The sequence below is a fragment of the Stegastes partitus genome, unplaced genomic scaffold (genome assembly GCF_000690725.1).
Source record: "Stegastes partitus isolate 25-593 unplaced genomic scaffold, Stegastes_partitus-1.0.2 Scaffold89, whole genome shotgun sequence".
Taxonomy (NCBI): domain Eukaryota; kingdom Metazoa; phylum Chordata; class Actinopteri; family Pomacentridae; genus Stegastes; species Stegastes partitus.
The window spans coordinates 8,968-32,896 of record NW_007577820.1 but is presented as its reverse complement, the minus strand read 5'-3'; the positions used below and the strand labels follow the sequence as shown (position 1 = coordinate 32,896).

The 23,929-nt window shown below is 42.7% G+C and overlaps 1 protein-coding gene across 1 annotated transcript; it reads right to left on the bottom strand.

Annotated features, from left to right (window-relative positions):
• tyro3 (TYRO3 protein tyrosine kinase) lies at positions 1-22,318 on the bottom strand. The gene is made up of 19 exons (XM_008277082.1): positions 22,255-22,318; positions 19,396-19,579; positions 16,187-16,287; positions 15,941-16,111; positions 12,941-13,027; positions 12,729-12,844; positions 12,143-12,323; positions 7,479-7,621; positions 7,093-7,231; positions 6,018-6,141; positions 5,432-5,523; positions 5,248-5,343; positions 4,789-4,869; positions 4,613-4,705; positions 4,388-4,509; positions 4,198-4,307; positions 3,202-3,361; positions 2,904-3,040; positions 1-2,112 (listed from the first exon to the last, which is right to left on the bottom strand). Exons 1-19 carry the CDS (start codon positions 22,316-22,318, stop codon positions 1,656-1,658), a joined length of 2,658 nt encoding a protein of 885 aa, XP_008275304.1. The 3' UTR covers positions 1-1,655.
• Between the last annotated feature and the right edge of the window lie 1,611 nt (positions 22,319-23,929).

The following is a 23,929-nucleotide window of genomic DNA, read 5'->3' as shown; positions in this document are numbered from 1 at the left end:
TCTGATCGACATTTTTATTAATTTTATGACACTTTAGAGACCAAACAGCTGATCGATCGATCCGGAAAATAACCAGTGAAAATTAGTTGCAGGTCGACCGCTACAGCGTTAACGAACATCAAATCTACAAATTCACAGTTAAACCGTCAGAGCTGCTGCTTCAGTGCTCACAGCTTCATGTGTTCGTCCTGAATTCACACCAAACAGCCCCAAACATTTCCACAGAGCGAAACACAAAACCGTTCTTAAATATACAAGTGACCAAAAGTATGTGGACGCTGAACGTTCACTGTGCAGCTCCGACAGACTCCACGTCTTCCAGTGTCAGAACAGAAACTGGCTGTAAAATGTCCCAAACAGCAAAACAAAAACAGCTTCATCGAAAGAAACTAAGAACCAACAGTCAGGATTTCATCTTCCACTGACGGTCCTGCTTTAAAAACGGCCTCCCTGTTCCGACGGCGACTGACAGGTGAGTCAGGAGGGAGCAATTTCAGAGAAAAAATCCACAAAGTCACCTTTATTACCAGTTTATTACAGCAGGTTGAGTAAGCAGCGTCCGGCTGCCGTTCACCTGTCGACCAGGTGAGTCACCATTCCAGCCCAGACACGAGCGTCACCTGTTCCTGTGAGAAACTAAACACCTGGTCAAGCAGACACACAACACTCAGAGTCACAGTGGTTCAAAACTGGAGGTTCGCGGCCCAAACGTGGGCCACAGGTAACAGAGGGCGGAGCAACTTCAAGCAGCCAATGGGTGTTGTGCATTTGAATCACATGACCAAACAAACCCCGAGAACACAGAAGTTTTACAGTAAATATGACAACGAGGTCGCAACAACCAGTCGATCAACCGATTAACAGAAAACTAAACGGAAACCATTTGAAGAATCAAATTAAAAATGAAAACAGTAAAAAAGTTTCAAACTTATCGAGAGTTTGTTGCTTTTCTTGGTTGGAGACGTCACCGGGGCGATTAATCGATCGATCAGAAATCCAAAACTTAAAAATTAAAAATTTGCAGCTTTGTTTTTAACTAATTTGTTGATGCAAAAACAGGAAAGTGTAAAAATGAAATTAAAACCCTGTGTTTCAGCGTCATGACGACGCCCCCTGGTGGTATCAAATCACAAAGCTTCAATCTGCTGATCAATTTCATGAATAATCAATCATTTTCCGTGAACTGTACAAAAGACCCAGAGTGACGTCTTCAAACTGCTTCACTCCAGGAGATAAATCCAGTATTGATTAATCTGCAGGTTACTGTCGTGATTGGTCGCTGTTGAAATGAGGTTAGAGGCAACAAACAGTCTTCAGTTTACTTCATCACATTAAAAATATTAAAATTCTGGCGTCTAAAACCAGAAAATATCGGAGTTTTTTCCTGGAAAAATTAATAATCAGATACCAAGACAGTTGCTGGTCGATCAGCTGATCAATCGATCGGCTGATGGCAGTGAGGAGGCAGCAGGTGGGACCAGTGCAGCTCGGTAACTGGGACAACTGGTCCTGATTGTGTGATGGAGTCGGTCTGTTCCGGCGGTTTGTCTCCACTCGCCTGCTGCTGCGCCGCCACGTAACTGAGCGTCTTTGTGATCAGCTGGCTGAACTCTGGTCCAATGAGGTGAGGGGAGCAGGAGGAGCGCTGTGATTGATCAGACGTTGATGACGACGTCATCCTCGTCGTCCCTGACCTCGTCCTGTAACATGTCCATCGACTCCCTCCTCCTCCCCCCTGCACCGTCCCCCTCCTCCCCCTCCTCGGGGGGTCCACCTGGGCTGATGATGTACCTGTAGTCTCCCCCGATGGCGAGCGCCGCCCCCGACCCCACCATCAGCCAGTCCTTCTCCTCGTCCTCCTCCCGCCGCTGCCAGGGGACGCTCCAGCTTGAAGCCGCCGCCTCCTCCGACCCCGGAGCCCGGGGTCCCACCGCTCCGCCTCCCCGGCCCAACTCCCCCTCATCCCCCTCCAGGTTAACGTACAGTAAAGGCTCCTTGGAGGGCGGGGCAGGCGACAGACTGAGCCACAGCGCCTCCAGCTGGCCGACCAGGTGCTGGAAACTGGGACGACACTTCGGGACCGGACTCCAGCAGCTGTGCATGATCTCATATCTGAAAACCACAGAAGAAGGAGGAGAAGGTTAGACCTCCTTCATCACAGATAGGAGGCGTCAAACTCATGACATCATGTTTAAAAACCACAAAACAACAATACTTGGTTGGCGTCCGGATTCATTGTCTCATATCTGAAAACCACAAAATTAGATGATCCTCCGTCACCCCCACAAGGCATCGGGTGGCATCAAAAATCATGAGTTTATGTATGAAAATCGAAGAGGAAGTGGAAGATGGTGGTTTCAGATTCTCTCCCTAACCAGGACCACCACAGTGGATGCATCGTCCTGACAGTGAAGCACAGAGGTGGCAGTATCATGATATGAGGCTGCATGAGGGCAGAAGGTGTTGATGACGTTTGTACATGCACCATCAATGCCCGACCGCAAAAGCATGCATAACGACCACAAAGAGGTACAAAATGATGACAAAATAGATAAAAGTGACACAAAACAACCACAAAAACATGCAAAATGATCACAAACACAGTCTGAAGGGAAGTTCAAAACATTAACCTGCATAGACGAAAGACAAAAATAAAGACTTTCTTTTCTGCTAAGAACAAAACATTATGATTAAATTTGGCTAAAGAACATGAACAGAAGCCTGATGGATGCTGGAGAACATTCTCTGGTCAGATGGAGATCAATGTGTTGGGCTCAGATGGAGTCCAGATGTTTGGTGTGAACCTGACCAGGACCACCACAGTGGATGCATGGTCCTGACAGTGAAGCATGGAGGTGGCAGCATCATGATATGTTGATGACGTTTATGTATTGTTGGCTCACATGTCGTCTCTGCAGTCTGCAGGTTTCTTCAGTCGCTCTCCTTTAATCAGGAACTCGTAGATCTCAGAGTTTTCCACTCCAGGATACGGAGTCTGACCTCGAGTCATGATCTCCCACATCGTCACACCAAACGCCCACTGAAACACAAACAGACACACATGTGATCCATACCTGATACCGTTACACATCTGAGTCAGAGCACTTTGGCTGGTGCTGATCCAGATCACCTGGAGCCAGCTGTGTTGAGTCGCTGATACCAGGTGTGCGTCTGTCTGTACGTGGTTGTGTGTGTGTTTACCACGTCACTCTGCGTTGTATAGACGTTGTCAGCCAGACTCTCCAGAGCAATCCACTTGACGGGCAGCTTGGAGACGGAACCCTGGCGGTAATAGTCTCCGCTGTAGATCTTCTTGGACAAACCGAAGTCGGCAACGCACACCGTCATGTTCTCGTTAAGCCTGAAACACACACACACAAACACACCTTGTTATAACGGAAACCCAGCAGCGCCCTCTGCAGGCCACAGTCTGAACAAACTGTCCTGCATTTTACAGTTGGTCTTGCAGGTGGCGCTGTAAGAAATATCATTCACATCTAGAAATTATTTTCTAGTTTAACACGGCTGATGTCTCGAAAGCAAAATTTCACAAAGAAAAATCAAAAACTGTGACAACCTGACAGCTGAGTGGACCAGGTGTAAACCTGAGCAGCAGGTCTGATGACATACTAACACAAGGCTAATACTAGACTAATGCTATGCTAATGTTACGCCAATGTTAAGCTAACGTAAGGCTAATGTTGGAGCACTGAGAGGCTAATGCTAGAATAATATTAAGGTAAGGACAGGCAAAAGCTAGGCTAATATAGACTAATGCTACACTGATGTTAGACTAATACTAGGCTAATGCTGGCTGATGTGAGGCTAATACTTCTTTACTGTTTGGCTAATGTAAACACTAGGCCCAGGTTAGTCTGATACCAGGCTAACACAAGACTAATGCCATGCTAATGCTTGTTAGGCTAATATGAGGCTAATATCAGACTAATGTTACGGTGATGTTAGCGCAATTAGAGGCTATTGCTCGGCTGAGGCTACTCCACTGCTTGGCTGATACTGGTCTAGTATTTGGCCATTTAGGCTAATGCTATGCCAATGTTAGGCTAATGTAAGGTTGATGTTTGAGCAATGAGGGGCTAGTGCTAGGCCAATATTAAGTTAAGGACAGGCTAAAGCTAGGCTAATAGTACTGTCCATTGTTGTAATTCTGTTCTTTTTTCTGATTGGTGGACTGACATGCAGTTTCGGGCGGCGAGGTCTCTGTGGATGATGTTCCTGCTGCTCAGGTACTCCATCCCCCGAGAGATGTCCAGCATGAACTGGACCAGGGTCTGCAGCGACAGGTCCTGGTGGAGACACGGCGGCAGGTCAGGTATTGATCGGACTGACGCTGATCGGTTACTGACCGGTGAATGTCCTGACTTACAAATGGCTGATCTCCCAGCCTGGACAGCAGCAGAAAGGTGTGAAGATCTCCGTGCTTCATGAACGGCAGAACCACCATCGGGATCGGCAGCCGCTGGCTCGGACGCCGGTGCAGACTCACTCCTATTGGACGAGACGGCCTGTCAATCAAAGTTGTTGACCTGTGTGTGTGTGTGTGTGTGTGTGTGTGTGTGTGTCTGTGTCTGTGTCTGTGTGCATGTGTTACCGATGAGCTGGATGACGTTGGGATGGTGGAAGTCCTTCATGTAGGCCGCCTCCTTCAGACACTGTTCGATGTCTCCTGATGAGGTGATGTCAGCTGGAGGCGACACACTGACGTTAGTACGACGCTTCTGCTGCACAAACACCAAGAAGAAGAAGAAGAAGCAACATCTGACTCACATTTCAGCACTTTGACCGCCACCTTCTGGACGGACGAGTCTTCGCTCTTCAGGAAAGCCTCACGCACCGACCCAAACTCACCTGTACAGGTAAACACAACATGAACTTTAATTCTAATTTTTACTTTTGGACATTTTAGTCATGAATTAGAACATTTGTGGCATAAATTTCAAATATTTCATCAAGACTTTTTACTTTTAATTGACTTTTACAAATAATTTTCCATTAAATATTCATTTTTTCATTCTTCAGACATATTACTCTGATTTTTTTTCACATATTCTGTAATATTTCTTTGACATTTAATGTATTACTGATGTCCTATCATCTTCTACTTTTTTTGCAATCTTAACATATTTTATTTAATTTTTTTATATATTTATTAATATTCATTTTGTAAATATTCCATCATTAAGAGTTTTTGGACAATTTCTGAACTGTTTGGGACTTTATTGTTACCTTTGCCCAGCATGTGTCCCAGCGTCAGCAGCCTCTCTGGAATCAGGACGTCCTGCAGTTTGTTCTTCAGCTCATCGTTGATGCCCAAACTGTCCACTGGAGGGAGACACACAGACACACACTGAACACTGCACAAACACTCAAACAGCCATGTTTGACGACAACACTCAGGTGTTTGACTTACAGGTGTTCTCCTGATCAGCGGCACTTCTGCTGAAGGATCGAGCTGCAGTGAAGGAAACTGAACTCTCAGGACCCGGACTCTTGAAGGCCGAACTGGAGACACACAACAAACATGTTACACACTGAACACACAACATGCTACACACCAAGTGACATCCTGCATAATATTAGGCTAATGCTAGGCTAACACTAGGCTTAAGTTAGGCTAGTGCTAGCATAATATCAGACTGATGCTAGACTACTATTTGGCAAATATTACAAATAATTCGCAGATTACTGGCTAATATTAGGATAATAGTAAGATTAGACTAGGCTTATACTAGGCTAATATCCCGTTTTATCTGGCTGATATTAGGCTAATATTAGGCTAATGCTAGACTGAGGCTAGGCTAATGCTAGACCAATCATAAAATAATATTAGGTTTAGGCTAGGCTGATCCTAGGCTAACATTCCCCTTTTATCTGGCTGATATTAGGCTGATATTAGGCTAATGCGAGGCTAATATTTCTGTACTGCTGGGCTGATGTTAGGCTCAACATTAGACCAATACAATCTGAGCTGTGTGAGTCTGAGCAAACATTCGTACCCGAACTGTGTTTCTTTCCCTCGACGCTGAGCAACGACGGTCAGCAGCAGGCCGACGATGGTGGCCACCAGAAGGCCGAGCAGCAGCCCGACCCACATGTGGCTCCGCTGGGCCTGGAGCTGCACTGAGGGACCAGCAGGGAGGCAGACTGATCAATCAATCAATCACTCAATCAATCAATTAGTCAAAGTCATTCTTGTGGTAAAATTAGCCATTTAAAAATCTAATTTGTCCGATTTCAGCTTCTTCGATGTGAATATTTTCTGGTTTCTTTTCTCCTCTACGACTGAACATCTTTGGACAGAACAAGACTTTTTCATCTTGGAAACAACAATCTACATTTTTTAATGTTTTCTGCCATTTTAGAGACCAAACAACTGATCGATTAATCCAGACAATAATCAACAGGTAACCATGACAGTTTGGTGTGTCTTTGTGGTCGTTTTGCATCCATTCGTAGTTGTTTCATGACTTTTTGTAGTTATTTGTGACTCTTTCTGGTCATTTTGTGTCTTTTTGTTGTTGTTTTCAGTGTCTTTGTGGTTGTTTTGCATCTGTTTGGAGTTGTTTTGTGTCTTTTTGTGGTTGTTTTGTGTGTCTTTGTGGCTTTTTGAGTCTATTTAGGTTGTTTTGCATCTATTTGTTGTTGTTTTGCATCTCTGTAGTTGTTTCATGTCTGTTTGTGGTGGTTTTGTGATTGTCTTGTGCCTCTGTGTTCACTTTGCATTTCTTTGAGGCTGCTTTGAGTCCATTTTGGTTGTTGTGCATCTTTTTGTTATTTTCAGTGTCTTTGTAGTGGCTTTGCATCTTTTTTGCTTGTTTTGCATCTCTGTAGTCGTTTCATGTCTGTTTGTGATGGTTTTGTGATTGTGTTGTGTATCTTTGTGGTCATTTTGTGTGTCTTTGTGGCTTTTATGAGTCTATTTAGGTTGTTTTGCATCTTTTTGTTGTTGCTTTTAGCATCTTTGCGGCTGTTTTGCTTCTTTTTTTGGTTGTTTTGCGTGTGTTTTGTCTGTAGTCGTTTCAAGTCTTTTTGCGGTCGTCTGATGTCTGTTTGAAGTGTCAGGGGATCTACCTGAGGCGGGCAGCACCAGAACCGGGGGGCTCCAGGGTCCACAGCCCACCGCGGTGCAGGCCGACACCTGGAAGGAGGCGTTGAAGAAGCGTCCTCCTCCTGAGAGCTGAGCAGAGTTCTCCTTAAACAGCAGCGGCTCCTGCAGACACCATCACATATACACACAACAGCATGTTAGCCACACAGTCCGGGACCAGTTCATTAGGATCCAAATGGTACCACATGAAGGTCCGATTCCTTCATCTGTCCTCAATAACACAAATAATAGAAACGTCTAATACTTTAAGCTGTACTTGTACGTATTCATGCAGCCATTTTCTTTCTGCTTCCTATGTTGCGGTAACAACGTCAGCACTTCCTCTGGACTCCGGTGCAGCCCGTCTCACCTGAGCTTCTCCTCCCAGAGTCCACTGCACCTTGTAGGCCAACAGCTTCCCCTGCAGCTCGTCGTCCTGCAGCTTCGCCCAGTTCAGAGCCAGCTGCTGCTCCGACAGGTCGAAGGTCAGGTTCCTGGGGGCCGCCGAGGGAACTGCAGGCAGAACCAACATGGTCTGGGTCAGTTACAGAGCAGCAGCACCCCCTGCTGGGTGGAGGCTAACATCTGCTGCATGTTTCCATGTAAACAATATCGTCAACAAAAGGCTCAGTTCAGGCAGAAACATGTTGCTGCATCGTCTCAGGATTTGTTCAGAGTTTAGTTATTTGTTATCTGGAAAAATGATGGTTTTCAGACATCAGAATTTGTTATTTTCACACTCAAACAATGTTGGGCGATTTTAAATGTTCGATATATCCAGAAATAAAACTCCCACAACCATGAAATGTTCTGCGGACACAGGCTGAGTTCGTTGAGTGCAGAATATCTTAACTGGTAGTGGTATTGTGACCCAGAAAGTTCCTGCAAGTGTTTATATATATGGATGGATCCATATTTCATCCTAAAAATACAGTCTTTGGTTAAAACTTCACCAACTTTCAGCCGTAGACGCACACCCATATATAAACCTGTATTGGAACGTTTTTGGTGCCACAATTTTTGCACTTCTTTTCAATTTTTAAAGGCCAGTATTAAAACCTGGGCCTATGTTGGAGCCATCAGTCATTTAAATCTGCTAGAATCTATTCTGTCTGAATCCTCAGCAAAGTTCATGGTTGTCGGAGTTTTATTTCTGGAGATAACAAACCCCTAAAATGGCAAAAATTTCCCAGGTAGGATGTTTTTTTGTTTTTTTTTTTTTTAGGATGAAAATCCAAAAAATGCATTTTTAAAAACAAATGAAATTCTCAAAATTCAGCAAAATATTTTATCTTTGGGTCCAAAATAACAAACAAGTAAACCTTGAACAGAATCAGAGAGTTTAGGTAGCAGTGGCAACGCTGTGTTTGTATGATATGTACATCATATAAATGCAGCTCATGAGCTACAAATGTGAAGTTTAGAAAAGCTGCTGCTGTTTTGTTTTTAGTAAAAGTTTCTTCAGACCTCGCTAATGTTGTAAATGCTGCTGAGAGCATCAATATTTCCCTCATTTCAGTCCTGAAATGTTTAATTCTGCTCCAACCGTGATAAATAATGTGGATTATTATGATTATAGCTTTTTTTGGGGTTTGTTTACATTATCTTTTTTTCTGCCTCTGCTATGCGTCTCCAAACTGTGATTCGTTTCTGTTGCTGTGTTTCGCTCCTGAAGCTGCAGGTTCAGCTCAGTTCTCTGTGAATGAGGCCGAGTGTGTTCGGAGCTGCAGTGTGATCTGCATGTGAAGGCGCCGCCGGACGCTCGCAGCTCGCGGCTCCAGCAGGCGGCGCTGCAGAGGCCGCTGCCGAGTCCTTTCATGTGGATTTAGGCCACAAACAAAAGCTGATTGTACGGAGAGGACTGGAATCTACTGGACCGGATCCAGCTGGACACACACACACTCTCNACACACACACACACACACACACACACACACACACACACACACTGAACAAACACAAACAAACAGCCTCAGAGTTCAGCTGTGAAGCAGGAAACCAGCAGCTCCTCTGTTTACTGATGAAACAGTAGAAAAAACTCGTCACCACTTTCTACACGTCCAGTAAAAACTCTGAGAGTCGCCGAGCTGCTCACACGTCGAGTCCAATACGTACAGACGGAGGAAGAATGGAAGAAATAACCTGAATAAATGAGCGGAGGATGCAGGTGCTTCAACTGCACTGGAAAAAATACAGTAAAAACTGTATATTAGCTATTAATATATTTAAATTAATATATTAGGAAACAGTGGGATATTGTGATGTTCAAAAAGTGTAGAAAATAACAGAAAATATCTATAAAATAATGATAATTGTTTTTTTTCACGGTGTCACATTGTAAAATAACCAATTCATATTTTTTTTTTAAAATGTTTTTATATGTGGACATTATTTAGAGTTTTGGCCTGTTTTCTTTCACAGTCAACAAATAAATTTTGTAAAAAATCCTAAGATTTTACTATATTTTATCTGTATTTTTAAAAAAGCAGGCAAAATCAGTAAAATAACAATTAGAAAAATGATTTACCATTTTTGAATCCTCGACATATATCATTTTTCTTCCAAATCATGTTAAATTATCAGTAAAATAATGAGTTTTAGCTGATTTAAATACAGTTGTCAGTGTTTGCTCTATTTACAGTCAACGTGGAAATTAATACTTAGATATTTTTTTTGCAATTTAACAAAGCATCGAAAAATGATTTACCAGTTTGCATCTTTATTCCACATAATTTTTCTTTCATATAACTGCAAATATTTGCAAAAATATTTATGTTATTGCTGATTTAAATGCAGTAAAACAGTGATTTTAAGGTCACACACTGTTAAAGAAAAACACTTTTAAAAACACAGATTTTTGGTATGAATAGTGTTTACAGCATGTTTTACAGTTACCATTTAAATTAATAATGTTTTGAAGGATTTTACAGCAGTTCAGCGTCACATCGTCCGACCCACCACGCTAACCACTGCAATATGAAAAAACAGCAACATGAAGCCTGGCTGGAGCAGAACTTTACTGTCACAGCTGATCTTCTGAATTAAAACGCAGACTGTCCCCAAGAAACTTGCTTAATAAATATCGGGTTCGTGGCCTCGTATTCCTGCAGGACTTCAGCACCAGGCAGCAACAAAAGCATCAACATTCAACTCTGCTGACAATAAAACCAAAGAGTGTCGTTTCGCTGCCTTTAAGTCCCAGATCATCCCGATCACTCCTGTTTACAGTCATTTATGTTGTGTTTAGAAACTATCCAGAGTGTAGAAACGGTCACAAAAGGTGACGCTGGGAATTCACTGTGAACATTTTTTGCTGCACTGAAATGTAAATATTGGACTCATCAGTGTGACTGGTGTCTATGTGGAGCTGCATTAGAGAAGTCTGGAGCAATACGGGACTATTAACCTAACCAGCATTTATTAGTCCATAATTGGTTAATCGCATAAAGTGAATAAAGTTTAGTAGACATTAATTTAGACCATTTTTAATCTTGGACATGTTGTTAAAGCAGCTCCATTTAATTGGCTACTCATCATCAGAAATGCTGCCCGAACAGATTTCAGCTGATCTTTTATTCATGAGCTCTGGTTGGAGGTCATTAACCTCCACAGAAGTCTTTGTCATGGTGCCCATTGCTAGTTTAGGCCTCATCCACAATATCCTCCCCCTCCACACCACCTCGTTTTTAGAAACATCCATCCACACCTTACCGCATGAGTTTGTCGTTAAGCACATTCATAAGCTGCCAAACCTTCAGGTGGCAGTAGTTTCCCACATCCTATCCAATCAGAGGAAGCTTCCGTCTCTCGACGTGGTAAAATAACCGTCTTTAATCCTTCTCCTGTGTTCCTGTACGTGGAGCAGTATCTGGGCCTGGACCAGAGACGACACCAGCACAGGTCTGAGGGCATCTACGCTGCTTCCAAGGTCGCACATGTGACGTAAGAACACATTTAGTCGCAGGCAGTGACGTTTCTAAACCTAAACCCGGTTACTGACATCCATATACAGACGCATAAACGGAGGATTCGTAGATCTTCCCTTTGGTCGGAGGTTTTTGAAAGAATCGTTTTTAATGACGTAAATCTGCGCTTTTGGGTGGATGACAGGAGAAAAATATCTTGGTTTTGTGGGACACGCTGCTACAAGTGGACGAGGCCTTAACGCCCACAATGCTCTGGGCAACAGTCTTAAACACAAATTAAGTGCAGTCTTCAAAAAGAGAAGGTGGCTCCACCTGGTGGAGCAACCAGGAACTACAGCTGGATGTTTTCTGACATCTTCTGGGTTTATCATTTAATATATTTTCATTCAGTTGAATTATTGACAGCAAATAATTGGTTAACAGTTGCATATGAACGTCCCTGCTGCGATATGTGCTGAACAACAGCAGCTCTTCCTCGGCTCAGTGTCTCTGCAGGACGTGATCCGACTGAAAACAGCCGTCTACAGTCACCAGACGGATGTTACAGCTGAGCGCTGATACTCTCGTTACAAACATGGGTGAACGGCAGAGAGTTCAACAGAGCAGAAACCACAGAGATGGAGAAAATCACAAGTCGTCCTCCATATTCTCAACATCTCTGGCTTCAACAAGAGAATAAAACAATCTGAGCATTGACGGCACAGTGAGACGATCTGTGGGACGAAGAATCACTGCAGATCAATATAAACCTTTATCTTCTAAACATTTCTGTCCCGATGGGAGTCATTTGTCTGCATCTCTGTGTGGTTGTTTTATGTCCACTGTAGTCATCTTAAGGCTCTTTGTGTTGTTTTTGAGTCTTTTGTGTCATTTTTTGTCTCTTTATGGTTGAATCTGAGTCTATTTGTGGTAATTATGTGTCCTCTGTTGTCATTTTTGTCTATTCGTGTCTCGTTAAGGTTGTTTTGCATCTCTTTGTTGTCATTTTGTGTCTCCTTGTGGTGGTTTTGTATGTCTGTGTGGTCAGTTAGCATCTCTTTGTGGTCCTCTATATATGAGGTAGCTTTGCGTCTCTTTGCAGTCATTTTTTTGAACATCAGCGTCTCACCTGACTCAAGTGTGAGGAAATGCAGCCACGGAGAGAACGGCGACGCCCCAACTTCGTTCACACAGGAAACTCTTATGCTGTAGTTGGAGTGACTCCTCAGACCTGACAGAACGTGGAGGTGAGGAGGAACCTGGACCTCCTGCTGGGGAAGATCCCACCTTCGGGATGAACGCCTCGACACCTGAGGAGGAAGGAGGAGGAGGAGGTTAAGGTTTGTGTAGCCATACAGTACACAACAGCAGTGACAAAAATCACTGAAATGCCCAACGATACTATTCAAGCTGCATCTATAAACGTCATCAACACCTTCTGCCCTCCTGCAGCCCCATATCATGATGCTCTGTTCAGGTCTTCTCCATGTGGAGCCGTGATGCAGACATAGATAGACCCAGTCCATAGGTCCAGAACTGAGAAGGTTCTGCTGTTCTCAGCTCATTGTAGAACCATGTTCATGTTCAGTTTTAGTGGTCACAGCTGGGTTCACTTCTGTTGCTTTGAGTTTTTACTTTGGGGCCTGAGTTTTCAACACAGTCTTTATAAAGTCGTTGTTTTTAAATGTTAAACAGATCAGATGTATCAGCGTTACCTGGACGATGCAGGTGGTCAGCTCGGAGTGGCCTGTGAACCCTGGTTGCCATGACAGCGTGACGTTGTTGTCCACCATCCTGAGGACCTGCAGGCTAACCGGAGCCGCTGGCAACACTGAGACAGACAGACAGTGTTGAACAAGCCCCGCCCCCACAGAGTCTTCCTCCAATCACAGCTCAGCTTACCGAGGCTCCTGTCTGAGAGACTCACCTTTGATGTGGACCGTCCCGGTTCTGGACACAGAGATTCCTCTGGCGTTCTTCGCTTCGCAGTAAAACTTCACGCTGATGTTCACACCTGCACACACACACACACAGCTATTGATTAGTTATTGGTCACTTACAGATTGTTCCATTAAACCTCGACGCCCTTCTTGAGAGACACTTTGTTTTTACACATCTGTGTCTTTGCTGTGTGTGAGTCAGGAGGCCCAGGTGCATTGTGGGGGGATGTAGGCTCTGAGATTTAAACAGCTGCAGGCGACCCAGAATGCAGATCAATACGTGAGATAAGTTTTATTGATTTACAGCCGAGTGTCCCTTGAATAAACAACATCCGGTAAGATGACACGGCTCACTGAGGACAGTGTGCGTGTGTGTGTGTTTATGTGTTTCCAGTAACTGTCTGATGTGTAACAGGATCCTCCAATCAGCAGCCAGAGCTCCACTGATGTCATCCCGTCGATCAATGCTGCTGACTGTGCAGTAAATCTCTGCACTCGTGACTCAAGGACAATCGTGTGGATCCGCTGGTATTATAGAGGAGAGGCCAGGTTCACACTGACTCAGTGGTTCTGCAGCTGATTGTGATTATTATTAAGATAATCACAAGTAAGAAACTGCAATCAGCCACCATGAAGAGACACAAAACCACCACAGAAACCAAAACAACCACAAAAAGACACAAAACAACCACAAAGAGACGCAAAACCACCAAACTGAGGCGCAATAAAACCCACAAAGAGACGTAAAAAAAAGAACAAAATTAGACGTAAAACAACCAAAAACAAAAAGACCACAACAGAACTACAATTATCCATCAAACATTTTTTCCCGAATTAATCGACTAGTTGTTCGGTAAGAAAACAGTCAGAAATGTGTGTCAGCTTTGTCCAAAGATGTTCAGTTTACCGTCAAGAGTAAGAAGGAAACCAGAAAATACTGCAAGAAAAAAAAAAGCCAGCCACCACAAAAAAAAAAAAAAAACGACCCAAAGAATACAGAGAACAAGCACAAAAAATACACAAAACTATCAGAAAATGACACAAAACAACCACAAAATGACCACAAAGAGAATCAACTACAACAGTTATTTGTGGATTATTTTCTAGATTAATCGATCAGCTGTTTGGCCTCTAAAATATCAGAAAATTATATATTAAAAACAAAAAACTGTCACAGAGGAGGAAAGAAAACACATTTATCACATTTAAGAAGCTGCAATCATTTAATTAGGACGGTTTTATTTAAAAAAAAAACAAAAAAAAACAAACACACTTAATCTGATTAACAAATTACCAAAATAGCTGACGATTGATGTAATTGTCGACAACTAATTGATTAATTGCTCTGTCTTTCACATATGCAGGAAGATCTGTCTCTGCATGTGTTGAAACTTGAACAATTTGTGGAAAATAAACGTGATTTTTCTGACCGACGTCGTGATTTGATTTGCGACAAAAGGGAAGCTTCACGTCGACATTTACTGTGCGACACAACAAAAACATAAAGCCAGCGTGCAGCATTTCTACGTGTGTTTATCTCGCTACACTTCAGTCATGAGACCTGATTCCTGAGCGCCGCCAGCTCTGACCTTTGTGTTAAATCCAGCGTTCACATGTGTGTGAGTCACAGCTGCAGAATGTGTCGAACACAAGCGCAACACAATGAGGCGATGAAGCAACGGCAGAACCTGACTGACTCCAGAGTGACTCAGGCATCGATCGGAGGAAAACAAGCAGGAGCTGTGATTATTAATAATCAGCTCATTCTATGGAAACCTGTCAGCCCTGATCCTTCTACTGTGACTTCATCTAATGACCAGAGTTCTACCTTCTACCAGAGCTCCAGGTCCTTGAAGTCCATAGAGGAGGGTCCAGATTCATCACTTTAATGGACTTTTTCCATCATTTCTGAGCCTCAGAACTTCATCAGTGCAGCAGATAGACACATGACATTTAGGAGGAAGAACACATCTGGGTTCTGGTAGAACCTGACACCAGATCAGTTCTACATCCATCCAGGTGTCTCAGTCTGAACAATGGATCTGGTTTCCGTCATGCGTGACTTTAATCTATAATCTTTGAATCAATCTGACTCATTTCTAGTCGTTTTGGACACATGTTGAAGCCACTCTGGACGATTCTTGTGCCACGTCAACAGATTTTATGTAAGTGGTAACCAGTGGTTCTGGTTCTGATCATTCACCAGAGGAAACTTTACAAAGTGCATTCTGGGTAAACTTTCCAGGCTCATATCAGCATGTGTGATGGTGGTTGGTCAGAACCAGTTCTAGACGATGGAAGGACCGTTTTGCCTCCAGAACACACCAGAACCATCTACAGACAAGATTCACTCTGTGGTCAAACAGTTTTCTAACATAATAAAATTGAGTTAAACATGTAAAAAAATGACCATAAAATAGTTCAAATTGACCTAAAACAGTCCAAAATTACACAGAAATTACCCAAATAACTCGTATAAATGACCTTCATGTCAACAGTTGGTCCAACATGACGTTCATTAACTACGCTTACAGGTCTGTAAAATGCTTTTTGGCCTTTTCACCATTATGAACCGAAAATTAATCTGAGCCCCAGATGGATGTAGAACTGATCTGGTGTCAGGTTCTACCAGAACCCAGATGTGTTCTTCCTCCTAAATGTCATGTGTCCATCTGCTGTACTGATGAAGTTCTGAGGCTCAGAAATTATGGAAAAAGTCAATTAAAGTGATCAATCTGGACCCTCCTCTGTGGACTTCAAGGACCTGGAACTCTGGAACATTCACAGTCTGAAGGTAGAACTCTGGTCAGTAGTTAAGTTACTGCAGATAAAGAACCAGGTAGTTCTGAGGAGGTTTGGGAGGAACTTTTTTTAATTTGTTGATTTTATATGAAGTAACTCTCTTCCAGTCCACAAACACTGGATCCTACATCTCCCATGATGCACCTGCCCAGTATGTTTGGTTCCAGGTGTGACTTCTGTCTGACCTGAGACGTGGAGGACGGATGGCGACGGTTGAGGTTCTCCCTCCTGGACTCCTCCCAGCCACCACAGAACCTCGACGGGCTCCGGAGGGCCGACAGCTGCACAGGTGAGGTTGAAGGGAGCATTGGGGAACGTCGCCACGTCCTGAGGTTCCTGCACAAAGTGAGGAACACCTGCAGGAGACAGAGCAAGTGAGGGAGGTGCATGATGGGAGGTAGAGTCCTCCAGCAGATGGAACAGGGTCTCACCTTCCACTGTGATCCAGGCCCGCTCAGAGGAGAACGTCAGGCCATGGAACTCCACCTCACACCAGTACTGACCCGCATCCTGCTGCTGCACCGACTTCACACTGGAACCACAACACAGAACATCAGAACATCTGAACAGAAACAGAAAACGCAACACAGAACACAGAACTGGACCAGCAGAATGTTAGAACTGGCACTAAAACATCAGAACTGGTATCAGAACCACAACACAGAACATCACAACACAGAACATTTGATTTGGAACCATGACATAGAACATTGGAACTAGAACTACAACATCAGAACTAGAACCAGAACATTAAAAAAGGTACCAGAGCACAGTATCTGGACTGGAACCACACCACGGAACATCAAAACTGAAACCAGATCCACAACCCAGAGCATCACAACTGGAACCACAACGCAGACCATCAGAATCTCTGAACTGGCACTAAAACATCAGAACTGGTATCAGAACCACAACACAGAACATTAGATTTGGACCCATGACGTAGAACATCACAACTAGAAGTAGAACATAAGAAAACAGAACATTGGAAGAAGTGGAACCAGGACCGCAACACTGAACATCACAACTAGAACAGGTACCGGAGTACAGCATCTGGACTGGAATGAGAACACAGAACATCAAAACTGAAACCAGATCCACAGAGCATCACAGCTGGAACCACATCTCAGATCATCAGAACTTCAGAAATTGGGCTGAAACCAGAACATCAGAACTAGAGCCAGAATACAGAACCTAGACTGGAAATAGAACACAGACTATCAGAACTTTGGAACATCACATTGGGAACCAGAACACAGAGCCTGGACTGCACCCTGAGCACCACATTAGGACATCAGAACACAGAACATCAGAACTAGACCCAAGACACAGAATACAGAACCCCGGACTGCAACAAGAGTACAGAACACAAAACATCACAACATGAGAGACCAGAGGCACAACACAGAACATGAGAACATCAACCAGAACATGGAATACTGGGCCTGTGCTGGAACCACAACAACAGAACGGAAACCTGCTCTTTCATGCGACTGGGACAACAAGCTGAGCAGACAAACTTCTGTATCAGTGAGTCTGAGTTGAGACACTGGAGCAGAGAGACAGCGCTGCCACCATCAGGTCAACCTGTGAACTGCAGCTCTGCCCTCCATTATGTTTAAAAAAAAACACTGTTAGAACCTGAACATTACAGATTCACGCTGGTACCTGAAATACCCAAAGCTAGAAAGTGAACTGGAACCAGCGACACGTTGGATTACTACATGACCTGGAACCAGAACCCTTTCAGAATAAAGGTTCAGCCTCTGAACGAGCGTTGACGTGTCCTTGGAGGAGCGAGGAAGATGAAGTCGGTCAGAGGAGGAAGAGCAGCAGTCAGTCGGTGTTCAAAGCAAACTGCAGCGTCGCCTGTATTTACACCTGATCCGCTGTTTAACCATCAAACAGCAGAAACACCAACAGAAACACCGACCTGCAGACACACTGCCAGTCAGAAACTCAGCCGGACTTCATGGTGGTTTTAACGTCATCAGGAAGCAGACAGAGGACACATAGTAAAACTAATCCTGATTCTGTTGTTTTATAAGCTCAAAATAATACAACATTTAAATCACTTCAGGCTTGTATCTAATATCAGTTATCAGTTCAGAGGAGAACAAACAAACACCTTTGATCACATTTGGCTTCTCATGTTGGAATATGGCTCTTTGCATTAACAACTATGGAAGCAGCGTAAATCACTGCATCATCAGCGTACGGTTAAATCTGTGTGTCAGGACGAACAGAGAGCAGACTTTAAAAAGCTTTAAAAACTACAAAGTGGCAAAAAAGTTGGTGATTAAATTATTATTTGACAACTAATAGATTAATCGTCACAGTTTGTGACCAAACGAGACATCTGGAGATGTGATTTTTGTTTGCAGGAGATTTTTTATGAGCATTCTTTTATAATTTTCCAGCCAATTTATAGACAAAATGGTTTATTGATGTTTTGTTGTCAGAAGTATAACGTTTTAGAAAAATGCACTTTCAAATTTCAGCTTCAAAGTGACATCTTCAGTTTTAGTTTAATGTCACACATGATAAAGAAAAGCTTAAAATATTCACATGACTCACCTGTCGCTACGGCTGTTCTGAACCAAGCAAACATTTATTTTCCAGATTAATTGATGAGTTGTTTGGTCTCTAAAATGTCAAAAAATAGTGAAAGATGTGGATCGGTGAGTCCTAAAGATGACAGCTGTCTTGTTTTGTCCAAAAATATTTAGTTTACTGACATAGACGAGGAAAAAAAACAGAAAATATTCACATTTAAGAGGCTGCAAATGGCCAACAGAAATAGGCACAAAACAACAACAGAAAGGTGCAAAAAAAATCACAAAAAGACACAAAATGACCATAGAGAGACACACAATTACCACAAAAAGACACAAAACAACCACAAGAAGATGCAAAAAGACGACAGAGACACAAACACAAAGAGATGCAAAAAAACTAGACAGAAAATAACCACAAAAAGATGCAAAACAACTACAGACAGACACAAAACAACCACAGAGATGCAAAAAGACCACAAAAAGACACACAACGATCACAAAAAAACATAAAACAATCACAAAGAGACGCGAAAAGACGACAAAGAGACATAAACACAAAGAGATGCAAAAAAACTAGACACAAAATAACCACAGACGGATACAAGACAACATCAAAGAGATGCAAAATGACCACAAAAAGACACACAATGACCACAAAGAGACGCAAAACAACCACAAGGAGACACAACCTGACCACTCTGCTCGTTTTAACGGTTGTTTGTGTGTTTTGGAAAATCCGTTAAAGCTGAATTCACAAAATGTAGAGAGAAGTACAACAAATGGAAAGCCTTTGGTTGATTAGACACAGTAACCTCCAGGTAGATCATCCAGGTGTCGCAGGTCGTGTAAATGTTATTCTTTTAGTTTAAGGGAATCAGATGGAACATATTGATCAATATTCTATAATGTGTTGAACAAACAGCTGCTACAGCATCCATCACTGACTTAATGAATCCAAGGAAACAGGGAGCATGGATGGAAGCCGTGGAGCTGTTCTGTCGGCTCTCATTGATTGATTGATTGATTGATTGATTGATTGATTGATTGATTGACTGACTGACTGTGTGTGGGCGGAGCTGCACCTGTGCGAGGTCTCCCAGTGCTGTTCTCCCAGAGTGAGGAACACCTGGTCGGTGCTGTAGAGCTTCTCCCCGTCCTTCATCCACGTAATCTCGGGCTCCGTGACGCCCTCCACAGCACAGCCCAGCCTCACCTCGTTCCCCTGAGACACCGTCTGATTGGACGGGTGCTTCGTGAACACCACACCTGCAGGAGGAGGGGGAGGAGTCAGTGTTACCTGGACAACCACAATTAACACCTTGTCCTCATTTGTCTCCTCTCAGACTGTTAAATTAAATTCGTGTTTTGTGTTGATCACATTGAGAATCGTTGGGATTCTGCCTATAAGAGAACTCCAATGGTCTCGACCTTGATACACATCAAACATCACTTCTTCTAAACTGCATCGCCTTTACAGTAATCTGATTACTTCTGAGCAGAACAGCACAGCATTTGCGTTGATGTTTAGATGTACTATATTAACAATACAGACGCCGCAGTAAAAACTCAATGCAGCAGGAGTCAGTTCCCCTTTTTCAGTGCTTCACATGTCCACATTTATTTCTGTTGACAGACTCGATCCTCATCAGCATGAAGGACCAGAGTTCACACATTTCTCCAGTTGTTTTTTACTGGAGGGGTTATGTTGCTCTAACTTTCTCTTCTGGATACACCAAAGGTTATCTTCTTCCAGCTTCTGCAGACTGGGAGGCATCAGCCAGTATTCTGGTTTATCCTCAGACATTCATCTATAAACGTCATCAACACCTTCTGCCCTCATGCAGCCCCATATCATGATGCTGCCACCTCCGTGCTTCACTGTCAGGACCATGCATCCACTGTGGTGGTCCTGGTCAGGTTCACACCAAACATCTGGACTCCATCTGAGCCCAACACATTGATCTTCATCTGACCAGAGAATGTTCTCCAGCATCCATCGGGCTTCTGTTCATGTTCTTTAGCAAACTTTTATCTGGATGTTCTGTGCTGAAAGGGTTTAGTTCTGGTCCTCCGTCCATAGAGGTTGATGCTCTGAAGTGTGTGAGCTTCACACTAACTCTGGTCTCCACTGATAAGCCCTGTGCCAAGTCTGAAGCAGCTGCCTTTGTCTGGTGTTCACAGCTCCATAGTGACAGTAGTTGACTGTCCGTGGAGTCATTGTAGGAGGACGACCACTGCAGCCCTGATCAGTGCTACTATGGCTCCTTCTGGACCTCCTGGTTACTGCTCACACTGGGCTGCGCTGGGTTTTAGTTCCTGGATCCTTTTCCATCTTTGTCAGGTCTCTCAGTCAGATGTTTCTCTTCCTCTGTTCTGCTCTTCACAGCTCATGTTGAGTTTCAGTGGTCACAGCTGGATTCACTTTGGCTGCTTTGAGTTCATACCTTGGGGTCTGAATTTTCAATATAGTGTTTCTTAAGTGTTCGTCTTTGATTGTTTCTTTTCTGAAAATGCACAACTTAAGAATAGTGAAGATACTGAGAGCTGATACAGTTTAGACTCACGTGACACTTAAGTGATGCTGCACAGGGTCGAACTAACTGCTGCTGTTTACTATGTTTGTGTAATAACTGCATTTCTAACACTTCCATAAAACAGTCCAGAAGCTGCCTGAGCATCTGTCTGTTTTTAGTTTCCTTCAGCATCACAGTGATCCAGATACAGTCGTCAGACAGAAGACGACTCTGCTGATTTAATGGGACCAAAGGACAAAAACTGTAATAAAACATCCAATCAGTGGAGAAACAGGTGACATCACCGTCCTTTCCTGATGACATCATGACGTAGCAGCCTCCGTGCAGGTAATAACGGTGAAGTCATCAGTTTATACCCAGAAATGATGCCAAAGGGAGGGAGGTAATCAATCACAAAAGCTGCCTACATTACCCAGAGTGCACCTGCAGCTTTCACACAAACTCATTATTTACTCACGTTTCACTTTACAGGAAAGAGAAAAAATGCAATTTAAGAAAAATTGCTCAAAGTGGAGCCTCTTATTGGCTGCTGGTCCACTGATCAATCAGTGTTAATAGTAAAGAAAAAAACACATCTATAATCATTACATCCTGAACACATTCTAATGCTTTAGAATCTTACTGACATTTATATCTGCTATTTTCGGTCTGTTCAATGTTTGAAATCTGCCAAGAGCTCCTCTGCCAGTCGAGTGCAGTGCATTGTGGTCCATCAGAAACTGGTTTTGTTCCTGTATTTGTCCTGTAAACAGCTGAGGTTGGATTTCAGTTTAGGTTTTTACAGCATTTACTGATCCTATATTACCTTTATATACAGTTTCTGATCGGCGTACTGCAGCTGCTTTGATTTTACCTCCCTATAGAGGCTGTTGATGTGCCCATAGTCATGTGTGTCCTGGATAAGATGATAGCTGTGTGCAGCTCACATTCCCTCAGAAGCCTGCACTTTGCCCACTGAGCTCTGGTTTGAGTCTGCATACAGAAAACCCTTTCAAAAATGGTACAATTTAAGGTTAATTAGCTTGTAAACAAGTTTCCTCTCTTGCAGAGACTCGTGTTTAGTTTAACACCAGGTTCTTGGTTAATTCAGCATAAATACATCAAACTAAGAAGCAACTTATTCGATGAAATGTGATGTTTTACTGATTCAGGTTGAGGCAAACGACCCCCGTAGAGTGGTTAAAGCGATTAAAAAAAGTTAAGAAAAGTGCTTTAAAAACCTGCTGCTGGATGTGCTAATGTACGCCGAATTAATGACAAGCTCCATTATTAAATATCTCCAGGTAACTTCATTCAGGTGTGAATATTTAGCGGAATGTGAATAACTCTAAAAACTGCTGTCTTTCAGGTGGAGTCCGGCTGTAGCCACATTAGCCGCTAGCGGCCGTAATGAGCTCGTTCACTCACCGTTCCCGCAGCTCCCCGCCGGACTCCGCAGCAAAAACACAACAATCCACAGGAGCGGCTTCATCTTCTCATTGTCTCCGTCTGCGGGGCTTTCAAACCGGCTCTCACGGGAACCGGGTCAGCTCGGCTCGGTTCGGCTCCGCTCGGTGTCCCACTCCGCTACTGAGGCTTCATCTCCCGGCGGACCGACCGGACTCCCGGCGGAGCGGAGACGGAGGCTGGAGGCGGCGAGAGGCTGGAGGAGGTTCGCGCCGCAGGTGGACTCACGGAGGGAGGCTCATCCCGGCAAACAAACAACACGTAAACAGGTAAACAAACAACAACACGGCGTGAGAAGCGGTGGCACAGTGAGAGTTCTGCGGTCTGGGAAAGTTCTCCGTTTGTTTTCACACCGAAAAACGGCAACTTCGACACGAAAGACAGGAGGCGCCTTCAAAATAAAGGTCTGGTTCAACTTTTATTACGTTAAGATAAGACAAGATAAAATAAAATATGATATAATATGATATGATATGATATGATATGATATGATATGATATGATGAGATTAGATACGATAAGATAAAATAGGATAAAATGAATAAAACAAAATAGAATAAGACAAGATAAGACGGGGGTTATGTTGATTAGATGTTGATAAAACTTCCTTTCTTTCATACACATAACTATAGTTTTTTGTTGTTGTTTTAATCATTCATTTATCATTTCTTAACTTTTTCACCAGCTGCTATGAAAACTTCCCGACTGTTTTTGGCCAGGTATTTTTTTTTTTCATATGCCTGTTTTAATAATAAAATAGTGTTTTATTTATCACATTCTATTTTTTTTATCTTACTTTTTATTTAAGTTTGTTTGTGGACATTCATTTAGTAAGAGTAGTATACTCTATTTTTTATTACATTTTATTAACTATGTTTTATTTTACACTTATTAGTTTATTGTGTTTTCATTATATTTTTGTTCTAAATTAAATTTTATTTGGATTTGTTGTTTTATTTAACATATTTTAATATTTTTTAGTTATTTCTCTTATTTTATTATGTGTTTGTAAATAGCAAAAACAATGATTTTAATTCAGTTATTTTTATTTACTTTTGTTTTTATTCTGTTTATTTTTGTTGCCATATATATTTTAGCTTTTGTTTTGTTTTTATTACCTAATTTGTTGCATTTTGGTGTTTTTTTAAAAAATCTTTTAAAAATATTTTTTACGTACATTTTTGTTTTACTTTTAAAGATTACTACATTTTATGTTAATTTATTTATTTCATTAAATATTAGTATTCTGTGAACTTCTTTCATTGAAATTTATTTACTTGGAGGTGATAAAACTTCAGCTGTTAGATTAAAACCTGTAACCGGAAGTGCGGCTCTTATTCAGTCGAGCTTCACAACAACGATCTGCTGAATCTCGGTGGAATGTGGAGGTTCGTGTGTGTGCGTGAGTGAGGACTCACTGCGCATGACAGCCACCTGCTGGTGCGACATCAGCTCAGGTAGAGGCTCTCTACTGATACTCGGATACTTGACTGTAGTAAAAGTATTACTACCACATGAAGCCGTACAGAAATACACATGATTTCACATGATGTTTGATTTCTTTGTGTATTTCATTTAATTGTTTAAATATTCATTTAACTCTGGCGTCTGGATCTGACGGCTGTAACCGGACGATG